Source organism: Solenopsis invicta, chromosome 11, assembly GCF_016802725.1.
Source record: "Solenopsis invicta isolate M01_SB chromosome 11, UNIL_Sinv_3.0, whole genome shotgun sequence".
In the NCBI taxonomy this organism is placed as follows: domain Eukaryota; kingdom Metazoa; phylum Arthropoda; class Insecta; order Hymenoptera; family Formicidae; genus Solenopsis; species Solenopsis invicta.
The window spans coordinates 8624510-8649183 of record NC_052674.1 but is presented as its reverse complement, the minus strand read 5'-3'; the positions used below and the strand labels follow the sequence as shown (position 1 = coordinate 8649183).

General features: G+C 34.9%; 2 protein-coding genes across 8 annotated transcripts in view; one reads left to right on the top strand and one right to left on the bottom strand.

The window, feature by feature from the left end:
* The first annotated feature begins 568 nt into the window (after nt 1-568).
* The window catches only part of LOC105208054 (WD repeat-containing protein 47), a 73077-nt gene continuing 48971 nt past the window's right edge, over nt 569-24674 (top strand). For 2 of the 5 annotated variants that reach the window (XM_011177803.3, XM_026136872.2), the window contains exon 1: nt 569-747. In XM_011177803.3, coding sequence (XP_011176105.2) covers nt 584-747 — 164 coding nt within the window. In that variant the 5' untranslated portion in view covers nt 569-583. Of the gene's footprint in view, nt 748-935; nt 1578-1626; nt 6796-10669; nt 11532-24674 lie in introns of those variants that run through there. The other 3 variants (XM_039454919.1, XM_039454918.1, XM_026136873.2) reach the window with 3 other exon arrangements.
* Nucleotides 21445-24559, bottom strand: LOC105208055. 3 transcript variants are annotated; one of them, XM_011177809.3, is made up of 6 exons: nt 24411-24559; nt 23912-24022; nt 23484-23696; nt 22988-23165; nt 22266-22843; nt 21445-22126 (listed from the first exon to the last, which is right to left on the bottom strand). In XM_011177809.3, the coding sequence occupies exons 1-6, from the start codon at nt 24429-24431 to the stop codon at nt 21653-21655; spliced, it is 1575 nt and encodes a 524-aa protein (XP_011176111.1). In that variant the 5' UTR covers nt 24432-24559; the 3' UTR covers nt 21445-21652. The 3 variants fall into 3 exon arrangements, with proteins under 3 accessions (XP_011176111.1, XP_011176112.1, XP_011176113.1); XM_011177810.3 differs by having other exon boundaries at nt 23484-23684; XM_011177811.3 differs by lacking the exon at nt 23484-23696.

The window sequence follows — 24674 nt, the reverse complement described above, 5'->3', positions numbered from 1 at the left end:
TTTCTAGGTTAAATTTAATAAAAGCGATGATTAATTTATCAAGTAATACTATAATTACATCAAAATATTATCATTCGTTATTTTGATATATGCAAAGAAAAATTATAAGTTATAATAAATAATGCAATCAAAAACTTCATAATGAATGAATTTCTGACGATTGAATTAATTAACAATTGAGCTAATCGAAGTTACGATTACTGAATAATATTCTGTTTCCATTTCCAAATTTAAAGCGTCGATTCATTTGATCAGTAATTAATTCATATTCAATATAATTATAATAGTTTATAATTACAATAACCCATAATTCATAATTAATTCAAACGATTCAGATACTATTTTGGTAATAGGTAATAAGTAGAAACATATTAAACCTTGTTAATTGATATGTGGGAAGAGAGATTAAGGATCACGAATTATATTATACAGTTGCAAATTTCAGTATAAGTTCGTGCGAATGAATTAATCAGAGATATAACTATTGTATAACATTATCATATTCATTTGTTGAAAAGCAGATTACAGAATATCTACAGGAATATGGAAAATTTTCGCTTGATCATACCATTGCCGAGTAGAAATGCGCGCGAAATCCATCCATTGTCGTCAGCGGTGCCGATCGATCCAAGATGGCGGCGGCGCGCGAAGCGCCATCGCGCGACAGTGCGCCGCGAGCGGCCTCCGCGGAACGTATAACGTGTGTGTGTGCGCGCGTGATCCTGACGTTTTTAGCTTCGATCAGCGGTAAGTAGCCTTTATTTACTCGCTGTTCAACAATAGTTACATAATTCCTGAGGCCCGTCGGGCGTGTGTCACGCGGCCGCCGGCGGCGGCCGCAGGTTTTCCTCGCACGACAACCGGAGACGGGAGACGTCTCTGCCCGAGTAAGGGAGAGAAGGTGCGAGCGAGAGAGAGGGAGACGTGCCGAGAGACGTGAACTCCTACGCGCGTTTGTGCCACCCTGCCGCAGCCGCACCGCTGTCGGCGTTGTTATGACTCGCGGCATCGCGTTTTATTTTTATCGTGAATCGCGAACGATCGCGGCCACCCTGGTCAAGATTACGGCGCGCGCGTGTCGCTCGCCGTCGATCGCGCTTTTCGGTGTCTCACTCGACTTGCACAGGGAAGAGATCGGAGGATCGTCCTCGCTCGCCCCGCGCGATTCTCGCGGGGGAGTCGATTCATCGCGAAAACTGCGCGGATTTCCGGTCGTTCGCGCTTCGGCGATCACTTCGCGTCGTACCTTTCTCCCTCACGACGACGCCTAACCTCAATCACGGGCGCGTTTCTGTCAATCTACGTAGGGGATGTGCGCGCGACGAACATCGTCTCGGCTTTACATTGCGTTGGTTCATTCATAACGTGCGCTTAATTGCGCCTCAGCGTGCTGCACAAGACGTGCTGTCAGCTGCCGTTAGCTGCTCGCGACGTTGCTTTATTTACGACTCTCGTCGCGACGTGTAATCAGTGTAATGCGCCGGCTCGAATCGCTCGAGATTCTCTCAACCAATAGTTTATTTACCTATCTTCATCTCGGCTATGAATAATTACGAAGTGGAGTAATTTCTGTCTAGGTATGTTTGAGAGAAGCATTATTTTTCTCTTTAATTTTTTGCCTTATTTGGAACGTGTATAATAATTGTTGTACGAAATAAGCATATCAGATATAACTTGTATATTTTATTTATATATAAACATAACCTATATATACTTAATTTATACATAAATATAATTTATATGCATTATTTTTATATAAATCATAAACTATCCTTTTCTTGCATTCTTTTTCGTCTTCGAAGACTTAGGACCACTTCAACCAACTCCGATTAATTTTAATTGATGATTAACTTGATCAGCAGTGTTACCAACATCTCGTATTCGCTGTAATAAAAATATTAATAATTCTATGTTAAAACTATAAAATATATCAGATACTACGATCAAACATATTATAAAGAGAAATCAAGAGAACCTTGCATCTTGATCAATTGAGATACTCTTTCCTTTTTATGTTGATTGAGTTAAGTAATCGTCGATCAAAGTTAATCGAAGTTCGTTGAAGTGTGATGGAGCCAGAAACGGGAGGGAATTTTTTTCAAATTCTTACGAAATGCTAAGTACATTTTAATTAAAAAAAAAAAAAAAAAAAATCGGAATGCACGAAAAAATTGGAAGCAGAAGGCAGCTTAAGTTTCGGAGCAAAGATCTACATAGAAAAAGTAGAGACCTATATTTATATGTGTGTATTTATTGCCGACTAATGACATCCGCGCGAACAGGTGGTTAATGTTAATGTCCTCGCATTCATCAAGCCTCTTAGGAGGCCCGCGATATTCCGCAGAGATTTTACTGTCTCGATCTTTTTCTTTGTTTTTTTTTTTTTTGTTTTTACGCCCGGTGCAGACGAACGGTAAATCACGTGCCGTCTCGAGATTCAAATCGATTTCGCTTATGGTCCGACTGCGCATCGCGATCGAGATTAACGCAGACGAAATGATTTCATTTGCGATTTTCAACCCCGAATCGGCGCTGAAATCTCATCCGGCGATAAACTCCAACGACTGCAGTGCAGTAAAACTATTTGAATCGGGAGCGGGATTAATTTGTAAAAACACGCACAGTTAAAATAAAGTTTCTCTCACGCGAGACGTGCAAGAAATCTGTTACACGGAAGAGTATTTTAATAGAACGGGCGATCGTCGTCGATTCGTATACGAGATTTATGACAACAACAACCTCTCCGTCACGAACCTCCTTGGGGGAGCACGTTGTAAGAAACTGGTTCGGACACGTGCGTAGCACGCGTCGTATCGTCGAGCACGCGTCTCTCGTTCATCCGAAGCGCTAGGTGCGCACAATGCATCTATCTCTCGGCCGAGATGAGCGAAAGCGCTCACCGTTCGCCACCAAAATGAATTATCTGCCGCGAAGAAGCTGTGACGCACGTGCGTGATCAGCTCGCGTGAACCACGCGGGACGCAAACCGTTCCATTGATATAAAAATTCATGAAGGCGTTCTCAACGATCGTTTCGCGTAGCCGCGGTTGGTTTTAACGCGCCGTGCGGACCGCCTTTCTTAATCGAAACCTCTTCGGGGCATCCAGGGAACCAGTTTCGGCGATGAGAGATCGCCTCTGTACCGTTATTTTTACCCGTACACACACGAGGTTGCAACCAGACACAGGTTGCGATCGGCACGTCGGTGGTAGTCCACCCGATAATTTGGTTGGCGATATTAACACAAGGTACTCGAACGGAAAAAATATTGCTCCCGTGACAGCGCCACACTTGTGGAACATTGTTTCGTTACATATCTGATTATTTATTATTTAAACGTGATTTGTTTAATCTTCGTCGTCTAATGAAAGCTACACTGATCTCTCAAAGCGCGCTGACAAAATATAATTTAATATTTTATATAGAATTGCAATCAACTAAAATTACTTTACTTTCCAAAATATGAATATTGAAATGCAAACATTAGATGATTATAATAATCGAAAGAATCTTAATGTAATGATGAAACAATTTAATACACCATTTAAATCTATGCTTATTCAAGATGCTAATTCTTGTTGCTCAACACGCGATCTTCATGCCTACGTACTCGTCATTCAATACATGAGTTGTCCTCGTGTTGTTTTAAGTACGGAGATATTATATTATCTTATATTTGATTCAATGCTAGTTAATTGTTCCATGCCACGTGTAAATTATTGAATACTACGTCAGCATTGATATACTGCATTTTGCACGCATGTGCACTCGAAAGTGCAAAGACAACTTTACATTTTCTCTTCGACTCGATTCCTTTTCTTTCTTCCTCTCGTTTGCTGTTATGGTAGAAAGTTAAAAAGATGTCAAACTTGTCGCATCAGTAAGTACGTGAAATACGTTAATTAGATAAATATGTCTGCAAAACGCATCTCGTACGTATGTTTATTATTCTTTGTTCCGGTTGACCAAAGATAATTAATTGACTGATAAGTGAACTGTTGAATAGAAGTGTTATAAATCATTTCTTTTGTCCGTAAACGGGGAAAAGAAAGTTCATGAAAGTGTATAGTAAAATGCAATTGTTTTGCTGTCTATGGATATTTTTATGATTTTATAATCGAGGAGTTTAAAATAAAAACTGATTCCAAAATGAACGAAAAACGAACTTGCATCGTACACGTTGGACTTTTATTCTCATTAATGAAAGAAATTTGATTCAGAGCTCGTCTAAAATTTTTAAAGGTCCATTACGTTCTTGAAATATTATCAGTGGTTTAATCTGCATGCAATTTTCATATGGAGAAGTAGAAAGTCGCTAATTTTGTTCGGTGAATGCGTGTGTAACCTAAGACAGTTTTTGCAGCAGCGGGAGATTATTTTCACGCGAATTTTCTTGTCGCTCGTAATCGTCCAGCAGAGCGGCTCGCGATATTTAAATGTCGCGTTTCATCGTATTCAGAGTATGACCGAGGTGTGCGTTCTAAACGCATAAGTTCCGTCAAAGCGTGCTCTCATTAGTGCGATTAACGGCATTGTAATCGGCTTCGAGTAATTACGGGTCAGCCAGGATTTTCTTCTTATCTTTTATTTTTTGGACATTATTATTATTAAGCGATTCGTCGTAGCGATTTCTCTTCCTTAGGCAGACGAGAACAAAGCTCTCCGACTCTTTCAATAGCGATCTCACAATTGCCAACCGGTTCCTAACAGGGGATTCCTTCTTCGCCTAATTGCTTCTTGATGTATATAAAACGAAGTGCTCTATGGATTCTTATCTACGACTTGTCGGTAGCACGCTAGTTTATTGATCCTCCTCTTCCGTCTGAAAATTTTATCGCAATAGACAGAATATGACGTAATGTTTTAGGAATTAATGTGGTGTAATATATGCATCTATTATTAATTTATCTTTGTCTAAGAGATAAATTTTCTCGACTTTTAATTCTTTCTAACTCTGAACCTTTTTATGATATAAATAATACTAAATATTTTTACAAAATTGTAGAAATTAATGTGTAACACATGTGTTTATTTTCGTACTTTATTTTAGAAAAAAATATTAAATATTAATCAATATTCATGTTAAAAATATTATGAAATTCAACGTATTTTCAATGCACTTATAACTGAAAAGCATGTGCATGTGAAATTTAGTACATTTTTGACAACATTGAATTTACATTTAATATTACATTACATTAAATTCTGCTGCTGATTTTTAACAGTGTAGTCCATACCAATTTAAGTCAATAGTTTTAACTTTGAACATGATAAAAATTATCACAAAGCAATCTTTTGAATAAATAAATTTAAAAATTTTTGGTTATTAGGATTTTATATTTAAAACTAAGTTTTACTATTTGTCTTTTTGAATGTTGTTTGAAAAAATTAAATGTGTTCTTATTCTGTAAAAGAATGGGTCGAGAATCAGTTGATGTTGAGTGATTTACTCTCTTTATGGTAGTTAAAAGTAAAGACACCTTATTCTTGATATCAATTTTAGCCCTAATAGTCGAGCCGTTTCAAACCGACAAGCTTCCATTAGACTATAATACACGAGGCGACATTTCGCAACGTACAGATCATCATCATCATCATCATCAAGATCAAGGTTGTAGAAGACCGGTACTTCGTAATAAACGTGACGGAGAAACTCGTCACACGGTTCGGTATTGCGCATTTCCCGTATACGCAACAACGACCTGTCGAGTGATCGAGGTAACAACGCAGGCTCGCTTACGCGTGCATACAGGTGCGTAAGAGTCTGGTAAGGTGAATGTGCCTCTTCGGAACCGGCGCAAGCACGTTCAGTCGGATCTTCTTCCTCTCCTCCTCGACGCTGCGGACGGTGCATCGGCTGGCTCCTCGCGATCTCGCCTGCACTTGCAGTCTGCCTCTCGCCGAAACCGTATAACCGCCGCCGATGTCGACGCTCTCCTTATGGAATCGTAGCTCGATATCTAAACCCGCAGAAATCTTTATTACGATCGATAGCATTCTGTCGATTCAAAACTCGAACAAAAATGAAACACGTGTGTCAAGTACATTGAATGAGATCGTCCCGTGCGACAATTGGGAACTTTGTCGGAATTAATTCAATTAGTGCGACTAATAGTTTTTGGTGAGCTTGCGAGTAGATCTTTACCTCGGACAAGATTATTGAGATCTCGTAAAACGTGAGTCGTACAATCTGAACTCAAGAAACAATCATTCGCGTGTCAGTCAGCCGATCTACGTGACTTGCGTGCTGTGTCGTCGTCGTCGTTGTATTATGTGCCTCGATCTTCTTTTGCCGATTGTTCGTGGCGCGTGCCGGCTGATGCATCGCTCGTTTCTATCCTGCTATTCATCTTCCAAGAAATTGATCGGGCTTGGATCGCAACTGATCTAAGGTCGTCGACTCGAGGAGTATTGATAGTATACATTCCACAGGAGTCGGACCTTAGGGTGATTCATGATCGTAATCGGATTTGCACAATGGACGCGTACAATGTCTTAATCGGCGATTTTGTGAGCAATATATCCTTGGTGCTTTTCTAAATGTGATAGGACAACAAACAAACGTGACTTTCAAAACGGAATTGTGATAAAAACTCTTTTACGAAGGAAAGCAGGTGTCATCGGTAATTTTTGCGAATCTGTCGCACGCAGTGAATCGAATCGTTAGTGCGGCGAATCGTTACGCGTGCAAAATTTTTTCTTTGGTGAGATATGGGATACAGGCTCTATCATGGTAGTCGTAATGTCATCGGCGATTGCTGTAATTGAGGATTTCTCGAAGGATACACTAGGAAGGTACGAGAAGCACTCGTAATCGTGCTATTACGCTGATCTCGTTCCCAGCAATTACGGTTCGGTAATTAACCACGGTATTTATGATGACGTTAGCGCACGCTACTACGCGGCCGTCGTGTAAAATTGCCACGCGATATCGCGCTATTATATCACATTGAGGAAGCATTTTGAAAATAATTGTTTCAATAATCGTGGGACGATTGACCTCTCCAGACATTACATTATGTGAATTCGGTCATAACGGGCAACGGTAATAAATTTGGGGCCGTTACGCATTTAAGTCGCGATACGCATTGACCGAACGTAAATTGCTCCAAATGGCTTCGCGTCGAGTCCCGTATGATTGTCATGATAATGCGCCATCTCATTTTTTCAAGCAGTCTCAGATCATTTTTCTTTTCTTGCGTCGAACAATGTCACGGTGGTCAAATACGAGCGATCGGTTCCGATTCATCGCGCGCTCCAAGGATTCTTTTCTACGCCGTAAGAAACTATAATAGGGAATAGGAATATTCGCGAGAAGGAAAAAAAGGTTTGTACGACAGAAAAGCTGTCGTTTTTTGGGTCGGTGAAATTCTGCCAGATCGTTTCTCTTCTCGGAGAAATGAACGCCCCACGACGACGCGTCGTTCATGCCAAAACGCGCACGCCGGCGGATCGAAAGTACGTTTAGTTCCGATCGTGACGACGTATTACGTGGCCGGACATCGGCACGAACGTGGCCTCGATCGTTCATTGAATTCTTCCTGATACGCGGTGAAAGATGTACCGATAATTGTGCGAGCTCGAGAGAAATTGATCGTAAATAACATAACAAGGTAACTAACACGGATGTACGTGTACGGGATAGAGTTGTTTTATTTTATTTTATGAATATATAAAAAAGTTGATTTTCTTCTATATTTTAATATTGAAAAACATAGAATTATTAATAGTTTTGTTATGTATAAGAAGCTTTAGTGAGAATTTCATAGAAATAGTAGAATCCGTAAAAAGTCTCGTATTGCAAATAGATAACGCAAAGAAAGATATTTGATATCATTTTATTATATATATATCTTCATTTAAGCAAAAAATTGATCAGCATAAATTTAACTTATGATCAATTTCTTTGTAGCGTTAGTTAATATTAGAAAAATGAAAAAACCGCGGATTACTCAACCAACCGACTCACTTCGACCTCTATAATAAATTCAGGAAGACCTGCAGTGATGAATCATTGATAAACAGGTCTACGCGGAGATTACGTGGTACTCGTGGCGCATGTTTCGATAATATTTGTGCTGATCGTAGACTCGTATCGTGTCATCGTCGTAAACGTTATAAATTCTTTAGAAATAATATCTGATAGTAAAAACTGAATCATGTTTCGAGAAAAAAGTCACGTTTAATTTTATGCGAGTGTTAACAAGATGATTCTTAATGTGACTTCTTCGACTTTAGATACTTTGTAATGAGTTGATGCTAATAAAGAGTTGTGACTGTGATAAATGAGTTTCTAAACTGCAAAATTGCAAGAACTTTGGCAAATGCCATCAATCGATTCTTAACGCTAAAATAATACGTATCTCATAGAATCAAGAGGCGCGGTCGCATCTCGCGCCAAACTCTGAGCGAAGCGAGTCGCAGACTGACCCTCTTTTTTACCGGAGTCAGCGAGTTCCAAGTCATGAGAGATATCTTGAACATGACGCTTATCTAAATCTTTTTACACACTATAAAAAAAGCGATCTTCTTTTCATGGATAAAAATAAATCGGCATTTATTCAGCAACATAGGAATTAAATACAATATATTTCTAATTAAAATAAAAATATGATTTAATTATTTATATCTCTAAGAAACTTTAACATTTGGTACTTTTGCAACGCAGTGAGGAAGATAATACGGTAAAACTGAAATCATTATCTTAACCGAAGTCACACTGAATTATGTGGAGTTAATCGCATTCTTCACGGTTGGTCTTTCGTCCTAAGACCGAGCAGTACAATTTCGCACACAAGCACACAAAATGCACGACTTCAATTTATTACGCGTGTACGCGAGCACGGTTTAATGTCGGGATGGCGAGGAAGATGAAGAAAAGAATCGTCTGGCTTGAAGTGGGCGCACGCGCAATTAAGGCGCGACCACACGTGGGGAATCACGTCGTGGGCCCCTCCAGGCCAACGACGAAGGAAAGGGGGATTAGTGCATGCTCAATTAAGGGAAGCACGTAGCCCGGAACGGACATTGCTCCAGAACACGTCGCGCTGCACCGACTTCGTCAAGTTCATTCTTACATTCTTCGCTTGATATTCGTCAAAAGCAAAAGCCGAATTTAGGAAAATTTAATTCGACACTTAATTTAATGACAACAATTTATTTTTTACACGTATTGTCGACATTATGGTGAAAAAATATAATTTGATAATCATTTTTAATGTCAATCCTTAATTTTTACAGAAAAGATATTATCTAGAAATAATAAGCGTAAATGTATTTATTTTTTATACAATTGATTAATTATATTCTTATAAAAATAGAAAAAAATTTTTTCCGATTTTTTTTACAATAATATATGTGTAATTAAAATAGCAAATATCTATAAAAAATATAAATTTAAAGGTAAAGTTACATATGATTTAATAACAAAAATTGCAAAAATTATAGTCGAATATTCATTATTTATAATGTTAGATTTTCTAACATGTGCCTATACATTTTTTCCTAATTTCATGCTTTGGCGAAAACCTGTGCATGTGAATCTTTAATTATTTCTTCCGAGATTTGAATCGCATTTCGAAACGGTACATGCCGGGAGAAGTAAATTAATTTCTGCATAAAAAAATAATTCTTTTTGAATCATATTATGCAACGGACGCGATACTATTTAATTAACTTTACATCGCGAGCAGCAATATTAATTTGCTGATAATTATAGTCGTATGCATAATGTGCAATTTTCTTTTCGTAAAGTTGCGCGATTTATTCGCGGAACTTTGTTGGATCTCGCGAATTCGCCGTTATTCGCTCCCTTCATCATTTCTCGACGCGATTCTGCAAAAAATGTTTATGGATGAATACTGGCCCTTGGCAATGAAATACTCGCGGCTGCGGAGATATGTTTCTTCGATGCGGAAGTCGACCTGGCTTCAAGTATTCCGGAGAAGGTAGTCGCGTAGGTGAAGATTATATAAGAGAGGTCACAGGGGACTGGTATTTCCACGGTTTTACGTACGAAGATGTCGAAGCCGCAAGACTTATCTCGAAGTTACTCGTTAAAATTCTTCTTTAATGCAACGTCTCGATATTTGCGAAATTCTTACCGCGGCCGGTTCGTCTCCAGGTGTAATTGTATTTAATTAGACGCTTAATTAAGATGGGCATCTCGAAGGAAGAATTTGCGTTTCATTTTTCTTCGATTTTTTTAAATCAATTTAATTACAATATGGCCGGGGGTAATCGAACAGGTAAATGGAAGTATAAATTTAAATATTGAAGAAAGGATTCTTGATAACGTTGAACGATTAAATTATGCGTTGAGAGATGGTGGTTTCTCATTAACGTCCTGACCTTATACGCGATTTATTCCCGGATAAAATTTTGGTCCAGTATACAGGATTTACCTTATCCGGTATACCCCACCAACACCTGTATTTGAGTTGGATCAAGTTCAAATACTGGTCTTGGTGGGGTATACCGGATTTGATGTACCAAATCCGGTATACCCCACCAAGGCCTGCATCTATATATATATATGTGTGTATGGGTTTTTTCCATATGACCGACAGAAGCAGAAATTTATATTTTATAAAAAATATATACATAAATATATACATATATATATTTTTATATTTTATAAGAAATTGTATAATTTTTTATGTCTGGTACACGGAAAAGGCTTAAATAACTTGGTTAATAATTAATTTAATTAACTCTTCTGATACAGGTTACTTACCTTGAAGGTGGATTACTCTTTATATCTTCAACTGCTTTATTTATCCTTTCCAGTTCTATAAACCAGAATTACCGTAGCGTCTAAATGCACATGTTATTTACACAAATATGGTTAAAAGTACTTTTTATTTATAAAGTTGTTGTAGACATTGAAGTTCATATATGCTTTCTGTCCAAAGCTGACAAGAGATGTTGCATAAGCAACACAAATAAAATCTGCGCAGATGAAACAAAAACTATAGAACAAAATGTTGCATTATATTATATTTTTGCTCTATATACAGATTTCATCACATATCAAACACGAAACATTGAACCGTACGTAACTTTCAGATAGACGCATACGCATAAATGTGTAGATTACATTACTCGTTTAACGGCATTCAAGTGTTCGCCAGCGACATCCCTTTTGCGCCGTGTGACGCGTTTCTATGGGTTTGTTTTGACGCTCTTAGGGGAGATTGATTTTCTCGCTGGGTGGCTTTTGCACGTGCGACGCAATCTCGATGCGCGTTGCTCTTATTCTCACGACCGTAATCGCAAAGGGTGTTACTTCCGGCCGATACGTCGGCGTCGTAGCGGCGGCGCCTCGACGTCCGGCGGTATTGAGCCAGTACGTCGCGTAACGTCACACGTACGTGCATCCTCGGCCACGTGCTCCGTCGACTTACTTCTTGCATCCCGCTCTAAATGTTCGCGTCGCGCGTGTAATGTGTGTACGTTGCTGAGGAATAATTATTGAGCCTTCTTCTCGCGTGAATGTTGGCTACGACGTATAAACGCGCGGCCCGGAAGACGTAAATATTAATTAATTACTTGTCATAATTATGCATGCTTCCTCTTTCTTCATTCTCTTGTGATCTCGTTATCGCTACCTTCAATCTAAAAATAAGAATTCTTAAATCAAATGATTTGTTTACAATTAATGATACAATCTTCCAACCTGTCATCCTAAGATGTGTATATTAGCCTTATCTCCTCCTTCGTTTATTTTATAATACACAGATTTCCGATAACTCAATTTCCACATTGCATTAATAGCAAATATCTTAGTAGCGTAATGTATTCTACTTCTTCGTAAGTGCAGTTTGAGAACGATCGATAGGTAATAGCTGCCAATCTTCCGATAATACTCGTAAATTTATTTTTACATCTTTTTTTCATATAATATGGATAATTTTCTTTTTAATAATGGGACGGTTTTATGTATGCAGTGACAAACATCGTTTATAATCGTTGAATCAGCGTTGGTAATTTTGTGTGTAGACATGATCACTAGTCGTTTATGGATCGGTGAGTCATCGTTAAATATAGTAAAGATTTGACATATATCGTGTAAAGAAAGGGCGCTATGAGCAATGCCTGTGCTCTGATTATAGACAATCTTTCTATATGATATTTTTTATAACTGCTTACGATTTGCCAAGAATTCATTATTTTTGTGGAAGTTATTTCGAATTTATGGCGAGACTTAGCGTTGACAGGTTCAATTTAGCGTCGTGAGATTTAATTTAGCGACGAATTTAGCGTTGACAGATTTAATTTAGTGTTTCAACCACTGAGGCGTTTGCGTTAAATTTAGACTTTGCAGCGATGTGATGTTAATTTCGGTGTATCAGTACGTTGAACCTGGTACGCTGGTGATAAGAAGCGAGTAGTTTGTGGAAGGCTTTCCGCTTTTTCACCAACCAGAAGCAATATTTCCAAGAGAAAATCTTCGCAGCGCAAAGAAGCCATTAGCCATCTTGTAATAGAGGTATTCATCAGGTCAGCTTTGACCCCGTAAGCCGAGACTGGTACCGGTATTCGACGCTTGGTTTACCTACGAAGATAGGTCACGCGACAGTATTCTCCGTTTTTTTTTTTCCCCCCCTTACAATGTAAGCTCTCCAACGTATCCGTATATCCAGCTTTTATAAAGTCCGGATTTTTCTCAGAACAGCTGTTTGCATTAGTCTAATGACACAGGTCGTATTTTTCTTTTTCTGATTTTGAAAAATAAAATGATTCCTCGAAGTTTCCATTTTCAAATACATTTAACTTATTATTACAATGTCTGAGATTGTATGTTCTGCTAACCTAATGCGAAAATTTTTAAATAGGAGATTAATTCGATTATTCTACTGTGAAAATAATGTATCTACGTGTTTGTGATTAGGCACAGATGTATAATTTTTATTTTCAATTTAATTTTTTTTATAATTTATATCATTACCTAATACGGAAAGCTGTAATTTAAAAACTTTTTGCTTAATAAGTTACTTAAGCAGCAGTGAGTTATAAACAATAACTCGTTAGTCTTTCCATGATTTCAATCAATAACACAATATTTTAACTTTATGATAACATATGACAGAATTAGTGTAACAGCTTACTTATAAAGATTACTTATAAATGTTAATTTATTAGAATGAGAAATTATAGACTTCATCTCCGTACTTCCTATGATTGTGAAGGTTTTACCGTTCATTTAACTGGAAAAATCGATATGTGTGGAAAAGCAAAGTGATCTGCGAAAGCGATACTCTCCTCTCGTTTGCATGCTCGATTAATTTTGTCCTGCAGAAGGATGTGCACCGTTATATTGGATTGCTTCAAAGGTCGTGGTATAAATTAACAAACGATTCTTGTCTGCGCATATAACATATCGCGAAGGGAACGGAATATATGAATGCCGGTAAGTTGGAATTATAAATGCGGGTTATGCGATGGGGAAGTCGCGGCAGAGAGTCAAGGAGATGTCAAAGTTGAAGTTAGGGGAGAACGGCAAAACTCAGCAACGAGCTCGTCAAACTTACAAAGTTCCCTTTGAAATTCACTCGGCGACAGCCGTTTTCTTCGTTTGAACACTCTTCACTTTTGAAACCGTCCAATCTTATAAGTTTATTATTTTTAAGGAGATGTAATTTAGCTTCATGAGTTATACATTGTGGTTTATTTCCCTCAGACGCTGTTGTCGTTAATTGTGCTTGTGTGTCGTTGAGAAATTTTAGAAGCACTTGTTGCATTTTGTCGAGATTATACTGACAATCTCTAGGAAACATCTAGGAAACATTAGATCCGAGCAGATCGAAACGTGAGCTCGTCATATGCTCATCTTTGATTTGACGGTTCTCCATATGCTTATCTGCAATTGAACAGTTTATATTAAAAGCGAATTTACATTAATGTCGATACATTGATTTACGTTTGTGTTTCATTAGAAACTCGTATACGGCTACGCAATTTTAAAAATAAGCGATACTTTAGAATATCCCTTGAAGATGTTAAACTTTATTTTTATTCTTTAAGAGATTTACTATTAATAGCGATAGGCTTGTATTCTGGAAGTAATGAGTCGATGGTTTTAGAGTGTTTGATATCGGTTAAGGGGAACTCATAGTCACATCATTGCCGTTTGCAACGATTGCAGGTTTCTTGAATTTGATGCTCATATAGGAGCGCAGCTATTCAGCAATTTTTCCCTATAAAAGTAAATGCAAAATATATATCAAAAAGTTTACTTACTAATCGATATAAAAACATCGTAATTTTTTTGTTGATCTTGCTGCAGTCCGAGACTAACACTTCTTAATCTGCCACTAGTGAGGGAAAGCTCTTTCCGATTTTAATTAAACTTGGTGGGTTTGTAGAGAGGGCAAAAATTGTTGATACATATTTTTATAATTAAACATGTTTAAGAAGCGAAATCAGCCCTCGAAAACTTAGCTAAAGTTTTGATTTTTTGGTTATAACTTTTAAACGCCTATATACATTTTCCCCATATAACTTAAAATCCAAGAGTTTAAAAATTTTTTTAATAGTTTGTTAAATATGTATCTATTAATTGACAGTATATGAAGTGATGATGTGCCATGTACATATTTTGACAGACGACTGGGTCGATAGACATTATTCGTTGACTTAATGTCTAATTATAGCAAAATTAATTACACAATTTGTAAGCCAACAACGGTTAATTCTTGTGGTCGTTATTGTGGCAAATGTTTTGGAACGACAGGCGAACAATTTGTAACCGTTGATGTGTTTGCCCCTAAATTTCTAATGAATTACGTGCTGGAATACCGAATTGCAAGTGACACAAATAAAACAATCACTATTACATTTTAAATTTGTCATTAAAATTCTTACCGCGTTATTGACTTCAAAATAAACATAGTGAAATTCACAGGTCGTTGGTTGAAATTTGCGTACAAAAAGCCGAATTTATTTCGAGAGAACGTTCATGTATCGATAATTACATCGTTATAAACACGTGCTTTTTATGTCTCGTTTCATAACTTTCAACGTACTTTAAACGCTTCAGTGCTCCGTTACCTCGATGCGTTATTATACGATGAGTTTACGATCTGCTACAACCGGTAAGCACATTATTTGAAAAGATCAACGATGCATCTCGATCAATGGACTTCGCGATTATCACAATTGATTCCGTAACGTTATTACTTAATATTTCTTTAATGTGTTGTTATGTCTGTCTGTAATTTCCTGAGACTCTATTTGAGATATAATAAATATGATTCCACACTCAATTTTTATCGCGTTTCGAAGATTAATGTTTGTCCTATCAATAAACAAAAAATAAACATTCACTCATCCTGCTTTTCGCGGAATGGAAGAAATGTATTCCATCAGAACGACATGCATCCGAAAGCGAGTCAGAAATTGCTCGATCAGTGTTTGCCCTCCTTTTCCGGTAGGCATTCGCACACTTTACAGACGTACGGCGTAAAGCTTGATCCCTACGTTCAGTTCAATTAACTCTCTCGGCAAATTGAAATTGAATTTTCATTTCGCTTCTGTATGCACTTATCACCTATAATCCAAGTTCGAATTGTTGATGAAAACCCTCCATGTTGATGAAATTATATTCCATCATAAAACTTCATAATTTTTATACGTACAACCTAGATATTATCGCGCAATCTTTATTCAATTATGAAACTGTTTTCTCCCTGATTAACTTATAAAAAGAATACACAGGATGTTTTAGATTTAATGTTATTAATATTATATTGTCAATATTAATTTTATATTGTGCTTACACTATTTATTTAATGTTATTTGTTTTAATACATATATTTACAACCTTAATGAAAAGATTACAGTAATTTTATTAAGATTATAATATTATGTGTAAATTCGAGTAATTTTGAATTGTAATTGAAGTTTTCAATAAAGTTTATACCATGTTAAAAAGTATAACAAAGAGAATATAATATTCCCATTAAAATACGTTTATTTGAAACCTTAAAACATCTACTTATAATATTAACGTGAAACATTTTATTCCTTATTTAAAAAATTGTACATAAAAGTTCAACTACCGAACGAACGGATCGATAAGGAATGTGCGCGTGTAAAAAAAAATTATGCGTGTACGGAGAGGAGGAGAGATGAGAGTAATTATAGTAAATAGAACATGAAAATCATTACGGTCAATCGACTCGTTGCTTCAAGGTAACGTGACAGAAATCGATAACAGTGTCATATCCATACCTTATTAATAAACAGTATTAATAAAAAAAGTAAATATGCATGGTGGAAGATGAGAACAATTATAATAAACAGAACGTGAAAATTATTATGGTTAGTTATCTAAAAATTGCATCTACGTTTGTCATGTCATCAACAATAAATAATTTTCACGTTCTGTTTATTATAATTACTCTCAACTTCCACCATGCACATTTAATTTGTATGAAGTACATACTCAGGTTTCGATTGAAGGCTTATTGACATCAGCTGAAGATATTTGACAATAATATAGTAGCGTACGTATTTGTTGCATAAGGCAAACTGATACAGATGTTAAATATACTTCAAATTAATTAGAGGAAGGTCGCTAATATTGGCATAGATCTTCTAAAGCGGCACTCCTGTATTTCTTGAAAATTAAACATTGTACTGTATTAATACTGATAAAAACACGATCTGCCTAGTTAATTGAGAAAGTAAAAACCCATAGTTCATACATTTATGGCTTCTATATAAAATCTGTATAAAATCTACTAAACGAATTTTTGAAAAGGGAGAATAAAATTTGTATAATTTTTTTTCATATTTTTTATTATTTAGTACATAGAAATATATTTTATTATTTAGTTTATTAATTTATTATATATATATATATATATATATATATATATATATATATATATATATATGTATGTATGTATGTATGTATGTATATATATAAAACTCTTCTATGGGACTGTGTCTGAATTCTGTCACTACTATGCCAGCTTTGGTACCCAATTTCTCTATTTTTTTATGTTACGAAAATAATTATTAGAATATGCAAAATAGTATTATGAAAACAATATTATAAAAATTGTTACATAATCTGATAAAAGACACTTCCTAATTTATATTTATATTTTTAAAGTTTTATTTTTATCTAAGAAATATTAAAACAAAATAGTATACTAATATTGATGACTTTTCTCTATTACGTTAAAAATATCAAATTAAATGAATTTTTAAATATCTTGAATGTATGCTCTATTATTAATCTTGTAGAGTGAAAAATCACTCGATAATTTTCGTTCCATATGAGTATTTTGACTTTTATTAGAGACAAATCACTTGAAAAATTCTAAGTTCAATTTTGACTTTTTTAGAATAATATTTCATTTTATAAGATTTAGAGAGTATATTTATTTTGTTCAGAGAGAGAGAGAGAGAGAGAGAGAGAAGAGTTATTTCTGAAGTTATTTCCTTAGATTAGTACATCACCGGGATAGAAGATTGTTTGGGTCCGATTCTAAGAGCACGAAATCCAGTTAGACACATCTTTGGATTTAGGCCACATTATGTGTTTTCATTAGAAGAGATCAACGTTGTATCTCGATCAGTGGATCGTGATTATCACCAATTCGTTTCTATTTTATAGATCGATTTTAATTGTAAAAAAATTTCCATCTGATCAAAGAGTTTTTCAATTTAAAAAAGTAATTTGTTATATATGTATGTATTTGTTATATATGTATATGTTTTATAGAACAATCTTAATTTTGTAAATAAGTTTTCATATAGTTTATAATCCAAGAGTTTTTAAAAATAATTTGTTAAATACGTATCTACTAATTGGCAGTATATGAAGTGATAATGTGCCATGTATATTTTATTTTGACAGACAATTGGGATTACTCATTGACTTAATGTCTAATTATAGCAAAATTAACAACACAACTTACAAGCGTAACGGCCAATTCTTTCGATCGTTATTACGATAAACGTTGTGGAACGACTGGCGAACGATTTCTAACTATTTGATAAATATGCTTACCCCTAAATTTTTAATTAATTGCGTGATGGAATATTAGACTGCAACGCAATTAAAGTAGCCACTATTTCATTTTAAATTTGCCATTAAAATTAAATTTATTATTCTTCGTGTTACTGATAATCGTCGACTTGAAAAAGGACAGCGAAATTCAAGGGTCTCTATTTGGAATTAGTGTATAAAAAGCTGAATTTATTTCGCGATAATTCTCATGCAACAGCGATAATAACATCGTTGTAAACACAATGCGTGCCTTTAAGTCTCGTTTCAGCGCACTTTAAACGCCTCAGTGCTCCGTTACTTCGATGCGTTATTATACGATGAGTTTACGATCTGTTACAAGGCAGTCATTAGTCATTACAGTCACATTACATATTCATTTGAAAAGATCAATGTTGCATCTCGAAAATATAGTATCTAAAAATTTAGTTGGATGCAGATTTGAAAATAATTTTGTTAGACTATCAAAATAATTATGTTGGTATTAAATGACTATTGTGTCAAAATTTCCATTCAAATATGTTTATTTAATACATTAGTACAATTCTAATCATCATTCATAAATTCAGACTCAGATAAACTGAGACAATATCAATTGACATTTGGAATGCACGCGGAATAATGAGGTAAGGAAAATGCAAGCTAAAAATTAATTGAAATGTACCTTTGTTATGATATTTATCGCTAGTAGGCTCATTTTCTGGAAGTAAGTCGTTAGTTGTAGTCAGTTGCTTAACTGACGTTTAGGGCGACTTTGCGGCCACATCATTAGTTTGACTAGATTTCTCAGCAATATTTTACCGACATGCCGAAGCGTACGCAGTTGTGTACGAATAGGCAACCAGTTAGACCGACATTTATGTGAATGCAACACCCTGTGCTCTCAGATGTCAATGAATCTTTAGTATCTTCGGGCTTCTTTTTGTTGTTGTCAATTTTAGCTGGCGTAGTTTGCTGATTAATCAACGATTCATCGAAGCTAGGAGTTGTTTGAGGTGTACTTGCTTCCGTTTGATTGCCTGATGCATTGTTCTCTGCCCACGGATTTTTTTCATCCTTAGTGTTAATTAGGTAAAATATTTTGTTGTTGCGTCTACAACGTCTACAATAAAGAAAATGTTTAATTATCATGTTTTCTTTGTATAATGGATAGGTATATATTTTCATTGTAAAAACATGTATATATTTTTTTAAACTTACTTTCATAAATCTCTTGGAACATTCCTACTACGGTTTCGTACGTTTTGCGAACATTTTTAAAGAAAAACTCTATATACGAATAATTTTTGTTCTTTAAGTATATTATTGTTTTCATCTGTTTTGCTTAATTCTCCGTTAAATTTTAATGTGACATGTGGGCCGATGTACGCTGAAAAAGGAATGCTGGGTACAAACGGGTTTTCAGTTTGCCTCTCGATTGTAACTGAAAGTCCTTTGCGAGGCTGTTCTTTCAAATGGTTGGAGTCATATTGATAAACTTGGTTCCTTAGAAAGATACCTATATTACATATTTGTACTAATTTTATATTAATAATGTTGATTTTTTTTGAAAATGAAAAACTAAATTTATTGCACAACTCTCTCTATTAAATTCTTGAAGGTACTTCTGTATTTTTAACGGATATTCTGGTCTTTATCAGTACGGTCGCGAGAATTAATTATATTCATAAGCGTAATTGATCACATATCTGTTGGCGTTTTTTCCATCTGGTTTATCAAAAATACATATGCATTCTACATTTTACACTCTGTTTATAATATTATGTGATTTATACAATAGTCATTCATTAAAAGAATATGTCATTTGATATAAGAATATTCTTGATATCTCGTAAGTACATGCATAAATTTAAACGAAGTTTCTTTCGACGTAAATTATCTTGCTTAGAATATTTTGCTTTTATACAATAATGTACAAATGTTTAAATTTTTAAAATGTTACAAATGTTTAAATTGTTTAAAAAACATTTAAACAGCTGTATAAATTTCAAAGTGTTTCATTGTTTCATAACGGTGGACAATTAATTTGCCTTGCATATTTTTAGCGATACAATTTTAAATAATTTATATTATTATATAAAAAAATGATTTAATATAGTATATTGATTTAATATTTTATAGTATGATATATTTATCTCTCTTTGATTTTAATTAAACTTGGTGGGTTTGTAGAGGGGGCAAAAATTGTCTATACATATTTTTATAATTAAACATGTTTAAGCAGCGAAATCAGCCCTCGAAAACTTGCTAAGTTTTTAATTTTTGTAGTTATAACTTTTAAACGAAGGATGATATAGCGTAATTTTGTAAAAGTACAAAATAAATTTCGAAAGTTATCTAGAGATATAAAAATTAATTTTTTTATAGTCGAAGACCGAAAATTTGATTTTTAAGGACTGATTTCACCCTTTAAACATGCTCGGTTATGAAAATATGTATTAAACATTTTTACTTTTTTTACAAACCTATCAAGTTTTATTAAAATCGCAAAGAGATCAATTGGAAGTATTTTCTCATAAGCATAAAATAATCTATAAAATTACTAATGCTACAAATCTTCTGAAATTTAATCAGTTCTCAAATTATGGCTATTGTAAAATTATCTGAGAAAAAAGTATGTATGTCATCAAATATTAAAAAAAGATCAAAGTCGCCTATATACTTTCTCCATATATCTTAAAATCCAACAGTTAAAAAATTTTTTTAAATAGTTTGTTTAATATGTATCTATTAATTGGCAGTATGATGAATTGAAGTGATGATGTGCCATGTACATATTTTGACAGACGACTGGGCTACTCGACTTAATGTCTAATTATAGCAAAATTAATTACACAACTTATAAGCCAACATAACGGTCAATTCTTGTAGTCGTACGACAAACATTGTAGAACGACTGACGAACGTTTCATAACTGTTTGATAAATATGCTCACCCCTAAATTTCTAATTAATTACGTGATGGAATATTAGACTGCAACGCAACTAAAGTAGCCACTATTTCATTTTAAATTTGCCATTAAAATTAAATTTATTATTCTTCGTGTTATTGATAATCGACTTAAAAAAAAAACAGCAAAATTCAAGGTCTCTGTTTGGAATTAGTGTATAAAATGCCGAATTTATTTTGCGATAATTCAACAGCGATAATAATATTGTTGTAAACGATGCATGCCTTTAAGTCTCGTTTCAGCGCACTTTAAACGCCTCAGTGCTCCGTTACTTCGATGCGTTATTATACGATGAGTTTACGATCTGTTACAAGGCAGTTATTACAATCACATTACATATTCATTTGAAAAGGTCAATGTTGCAACTCGAAAATAAAGTATCTAAAAATTTAGTTGGATGTAGATCTGAAAATAATTTTCTTAGGTTATCGAAATAATTGTGTTAGACTCTCGTAATTGAATGACTAGTATGTCAAAATTTCTATTCAAATATGTTTATTTAATACATTGATACATATACATTAATACATATTAGTACATTATTATCATTTTTCTCTGTGCAAGCACATTTTTTAACAACCGTTCGGTGGACGGAGTTCGATGAGTAATGTACGCTTGTAAAAAATATGTATGTACAGAGAAGAATGATAATAATTATAATATACAGAACATCAGAACCATTACAATCGGTCGTCCAAAAATTGCATCTGCCTTTGTTGTGTCAGCATGTTCCCTTGAGTATCGATATTTGTATAAATCACATCATTAGGCTCGATTGAACTGATATCAGGTAAATTATAGTCTTTGTATTCAGAGAAATCTGTATTCAGAGGATTCTGATTCCAAAATTTGTTCAAAACATAATTGTAATCATAATTCGGAGGATTAAACTCAGATGAGCTGAGAGTATTTGCAAAAATATTTTTACGTGGCAAAATGTTTCTTGCAGATGGTGTATTGACGATCTCTTGAGTTCCCGATAGTTCGTTGTTACTTCTATAATAAGTGGGGTAGTAATGTAGTGTTGGTCGCACAATCTCATTAATCTCCGGGGGTAAAGGAACAACAAAAAGAAATGATTTGATCTTGGTTTGGTTCTGTTTTGGGTTGTCTTGATGCTGTCTTAGATTAGCGATGTTCATCGTGTTCATATCCTATAACAGACAAATGTATTTTATTCAATTGATAAAAGTTTATGTAATAAATATTGTATAATAAATATTTCTATAAATCAGATAAAAATAAAAAACTTTAAGGACATAAAACAAATTATGTTAATATTAAAATTGTTACCTTCCAAGAGTTATTTTCGAGTTCTTCTTGTGCAGCCCGCATTTCTCCCGTATTTTCCTCTATATCGTAGAGAATATCTTGTACAGTTTTCTTATTTAAGTCTCTTCTTAAACTGATATCTGCTACATGAGTCGCTTCAGGTGTGATCTTTGTTGGCAGTCTCCATATGGTATACGGTTGCTGCGTGTATCTGTCTGACTCATGTGTGTGATCGACAACAACCGGCCACGTCACTTTTGGCGCAGAAATTGGCGAGAAATACCATGCACTTCGAGGTTTGCCAGGGTAGTAGGGTGTTTCCTCTGCCGGTTTTTCCATAACGACAGGGGGAGAGTTCACTCTTGCGGAAGGTTCATTAGTAATTATACGAAAATTAGACTCAGGACAACCACAATTTTCCTGAGACGTTGTCGTTTGTTGCGCTTGTTTGTACTCAGGAAATCTTAGAAACGTCTCTTGGTTTTGGTCCTCGGTACTGGGCGATTGAATTAGGGATGACATCATTGTTGGATCCAGGCCGAATAAATGTGGCTTATTAAACCATAGGTCAGGGATTTGACGGTTCTCCACATGCTTATCTATAATTGAGCAATTTATACTGATAGCGAAATCATTAACGTCGATACATTGATTCACTTGTATATATAATTTTTTATAAGCAGAACGTTATAGGTTATCCCAGTAAGATGGTAAACATTATTTTTATTCTTTAAAATATTTACCGTTACTATCGGTTGGCTCATGTTCTGGAAGTAAGGAGTCGTTAGTTGTAGAGTGCTCGGAGTCGGTTAAGGGCGACTTCGCGGCCACATCATTGTCATGTGTAACGACCTCAGATTTGCTGGATTCGGTGCTCGTAGAATCGGGGGTGAGCGATCTTCTGTACCGATGGTGTACTACCTGAGGACATGTTCTTCTTAAGAAAGTTCGATAGGTTGTAGGATCGATTTCCGTACAAGAAGCACGATAAATATCACATATTCGCATTAATAATTTAATTAATAATTAAAAAAAACTTTCTAGCAACAACACAGTGGCATATTGTACAAGGTAAATGGATATTAGATGTTGGATGTACTTCAAATTAAATATTATATTTAAAATATCAAATTAAACGAAATGTAAGACAGAAATGAAATAATAATACAATTTTACGAAACTAAATTAATGAGACAGCTGTTGTTAATCGGATCAAGTAAAAACACGTTTAGCACGTACCAAGGGTGGGCGGTAACCGACGTACATTGAGGGCCGCGTATATCCATGACCTCCTATCTTTGCGAAGTGCAGTTTGTTCGGCCTCGAATAATGATAATGATGGTGATGGTATGGTAGATGATGTGAATAGCTTACTAAATGTGAACGACCTATGTTTTGGGGCGATGCGTAATAGGGATACACCGCTTGAAATCCCGAAAGCTGCGTCGATTCCTAATTTGTTAATTGTTTTGGTTACATATTCTGTATATTTAGAATGAAAACAAGTTCAATTTTTTATAGGAATGAATTTTGACTTTTATTAGAGTGCTAAATCACATAAATTGCACAAGTTCAATTTTCACTCTTTTAAAGTGATATTTCACTCTATGAGAGAATATTTATATTGTTCAGTTAGAAAGAGAGAGTATAATATATTTATATTGTACCTTCTGTTGCGGAACCGAAAAATGTGTATTGCTGTTAGGTTGTCCGTAACCGGGTTGAACGAGAACGTCGGCAAGTACGATACTCGTCAATGAAATTATCAGCACTAAGAACTGGAATGAGATTAAGGAAACTTTATGTAGATTGTTCTCAAACAGATTACTCCAAACGACAAAAATTTATTCTTTAAATTATTTGTTTATTAAGCAATTTAAAATTATTAGACAGAGAGAGAGAGAGAGAGAGAGAGATTACACACATTTATGGCTTTACTGTGGAATATTAATTTTTTCAATGTAACAATTGAATTAGAAAAAAAAGTAAAATACAAAAGAAGTAAATCTTTTATGTTTATTATATATTGATTTCTATAAAAATTCTGCTTATTGCCGATGTAGCTTAATTATTCAAAATTTTTAATTATAGAAGATAAGAGCATAAAAAATGTTAAGCATTAAAATGTTAAAGAAGTATAAAATATATATCAGAAAATGCACTCACTAGTCCTCGTTGCGAAAACATCGTAGTCTGTTGCTTTTACTTCAGTTTGCCCAGGACTGACAATTCTTGGGTCCGTTACCTCGAATAAATAATCTACGCTGACTTATGAATTTGGCGTATTCTGAACTTTGATCAGTTTGCACACATGCATACATTGTGTAAAATGATCCGAGAAAAAAATATGGATGTCATCAAATAGTTTTAAAAAAGTACAGCGTTGCTCTTATACCGCACTCCACGTAGGAATCGAACACCTTGGAAACG

Bases quoted from the DNA above. Each gene is read 5' to 3' on its own strand.
- LOC105208055 (XM_011177809.3), bottom strand. From the start codon at position 24,431: ATGTTTTCGCAACGAGGACTA. The intron at 23,166-23,483 runs GTACGTGCTAAA...ACATGTCCTCAG, and splicing joins TCGGTTACCGCCCACCCTTG to GTAGTACACCATCGGTACAG. The intron at 22,844-22,987 runs GTAAATATTTTA...GCTCAATTATAG, and splicing joins TGAGCCAACCGATAGTAACG to ATAAGCATGTGGAGAACCGT.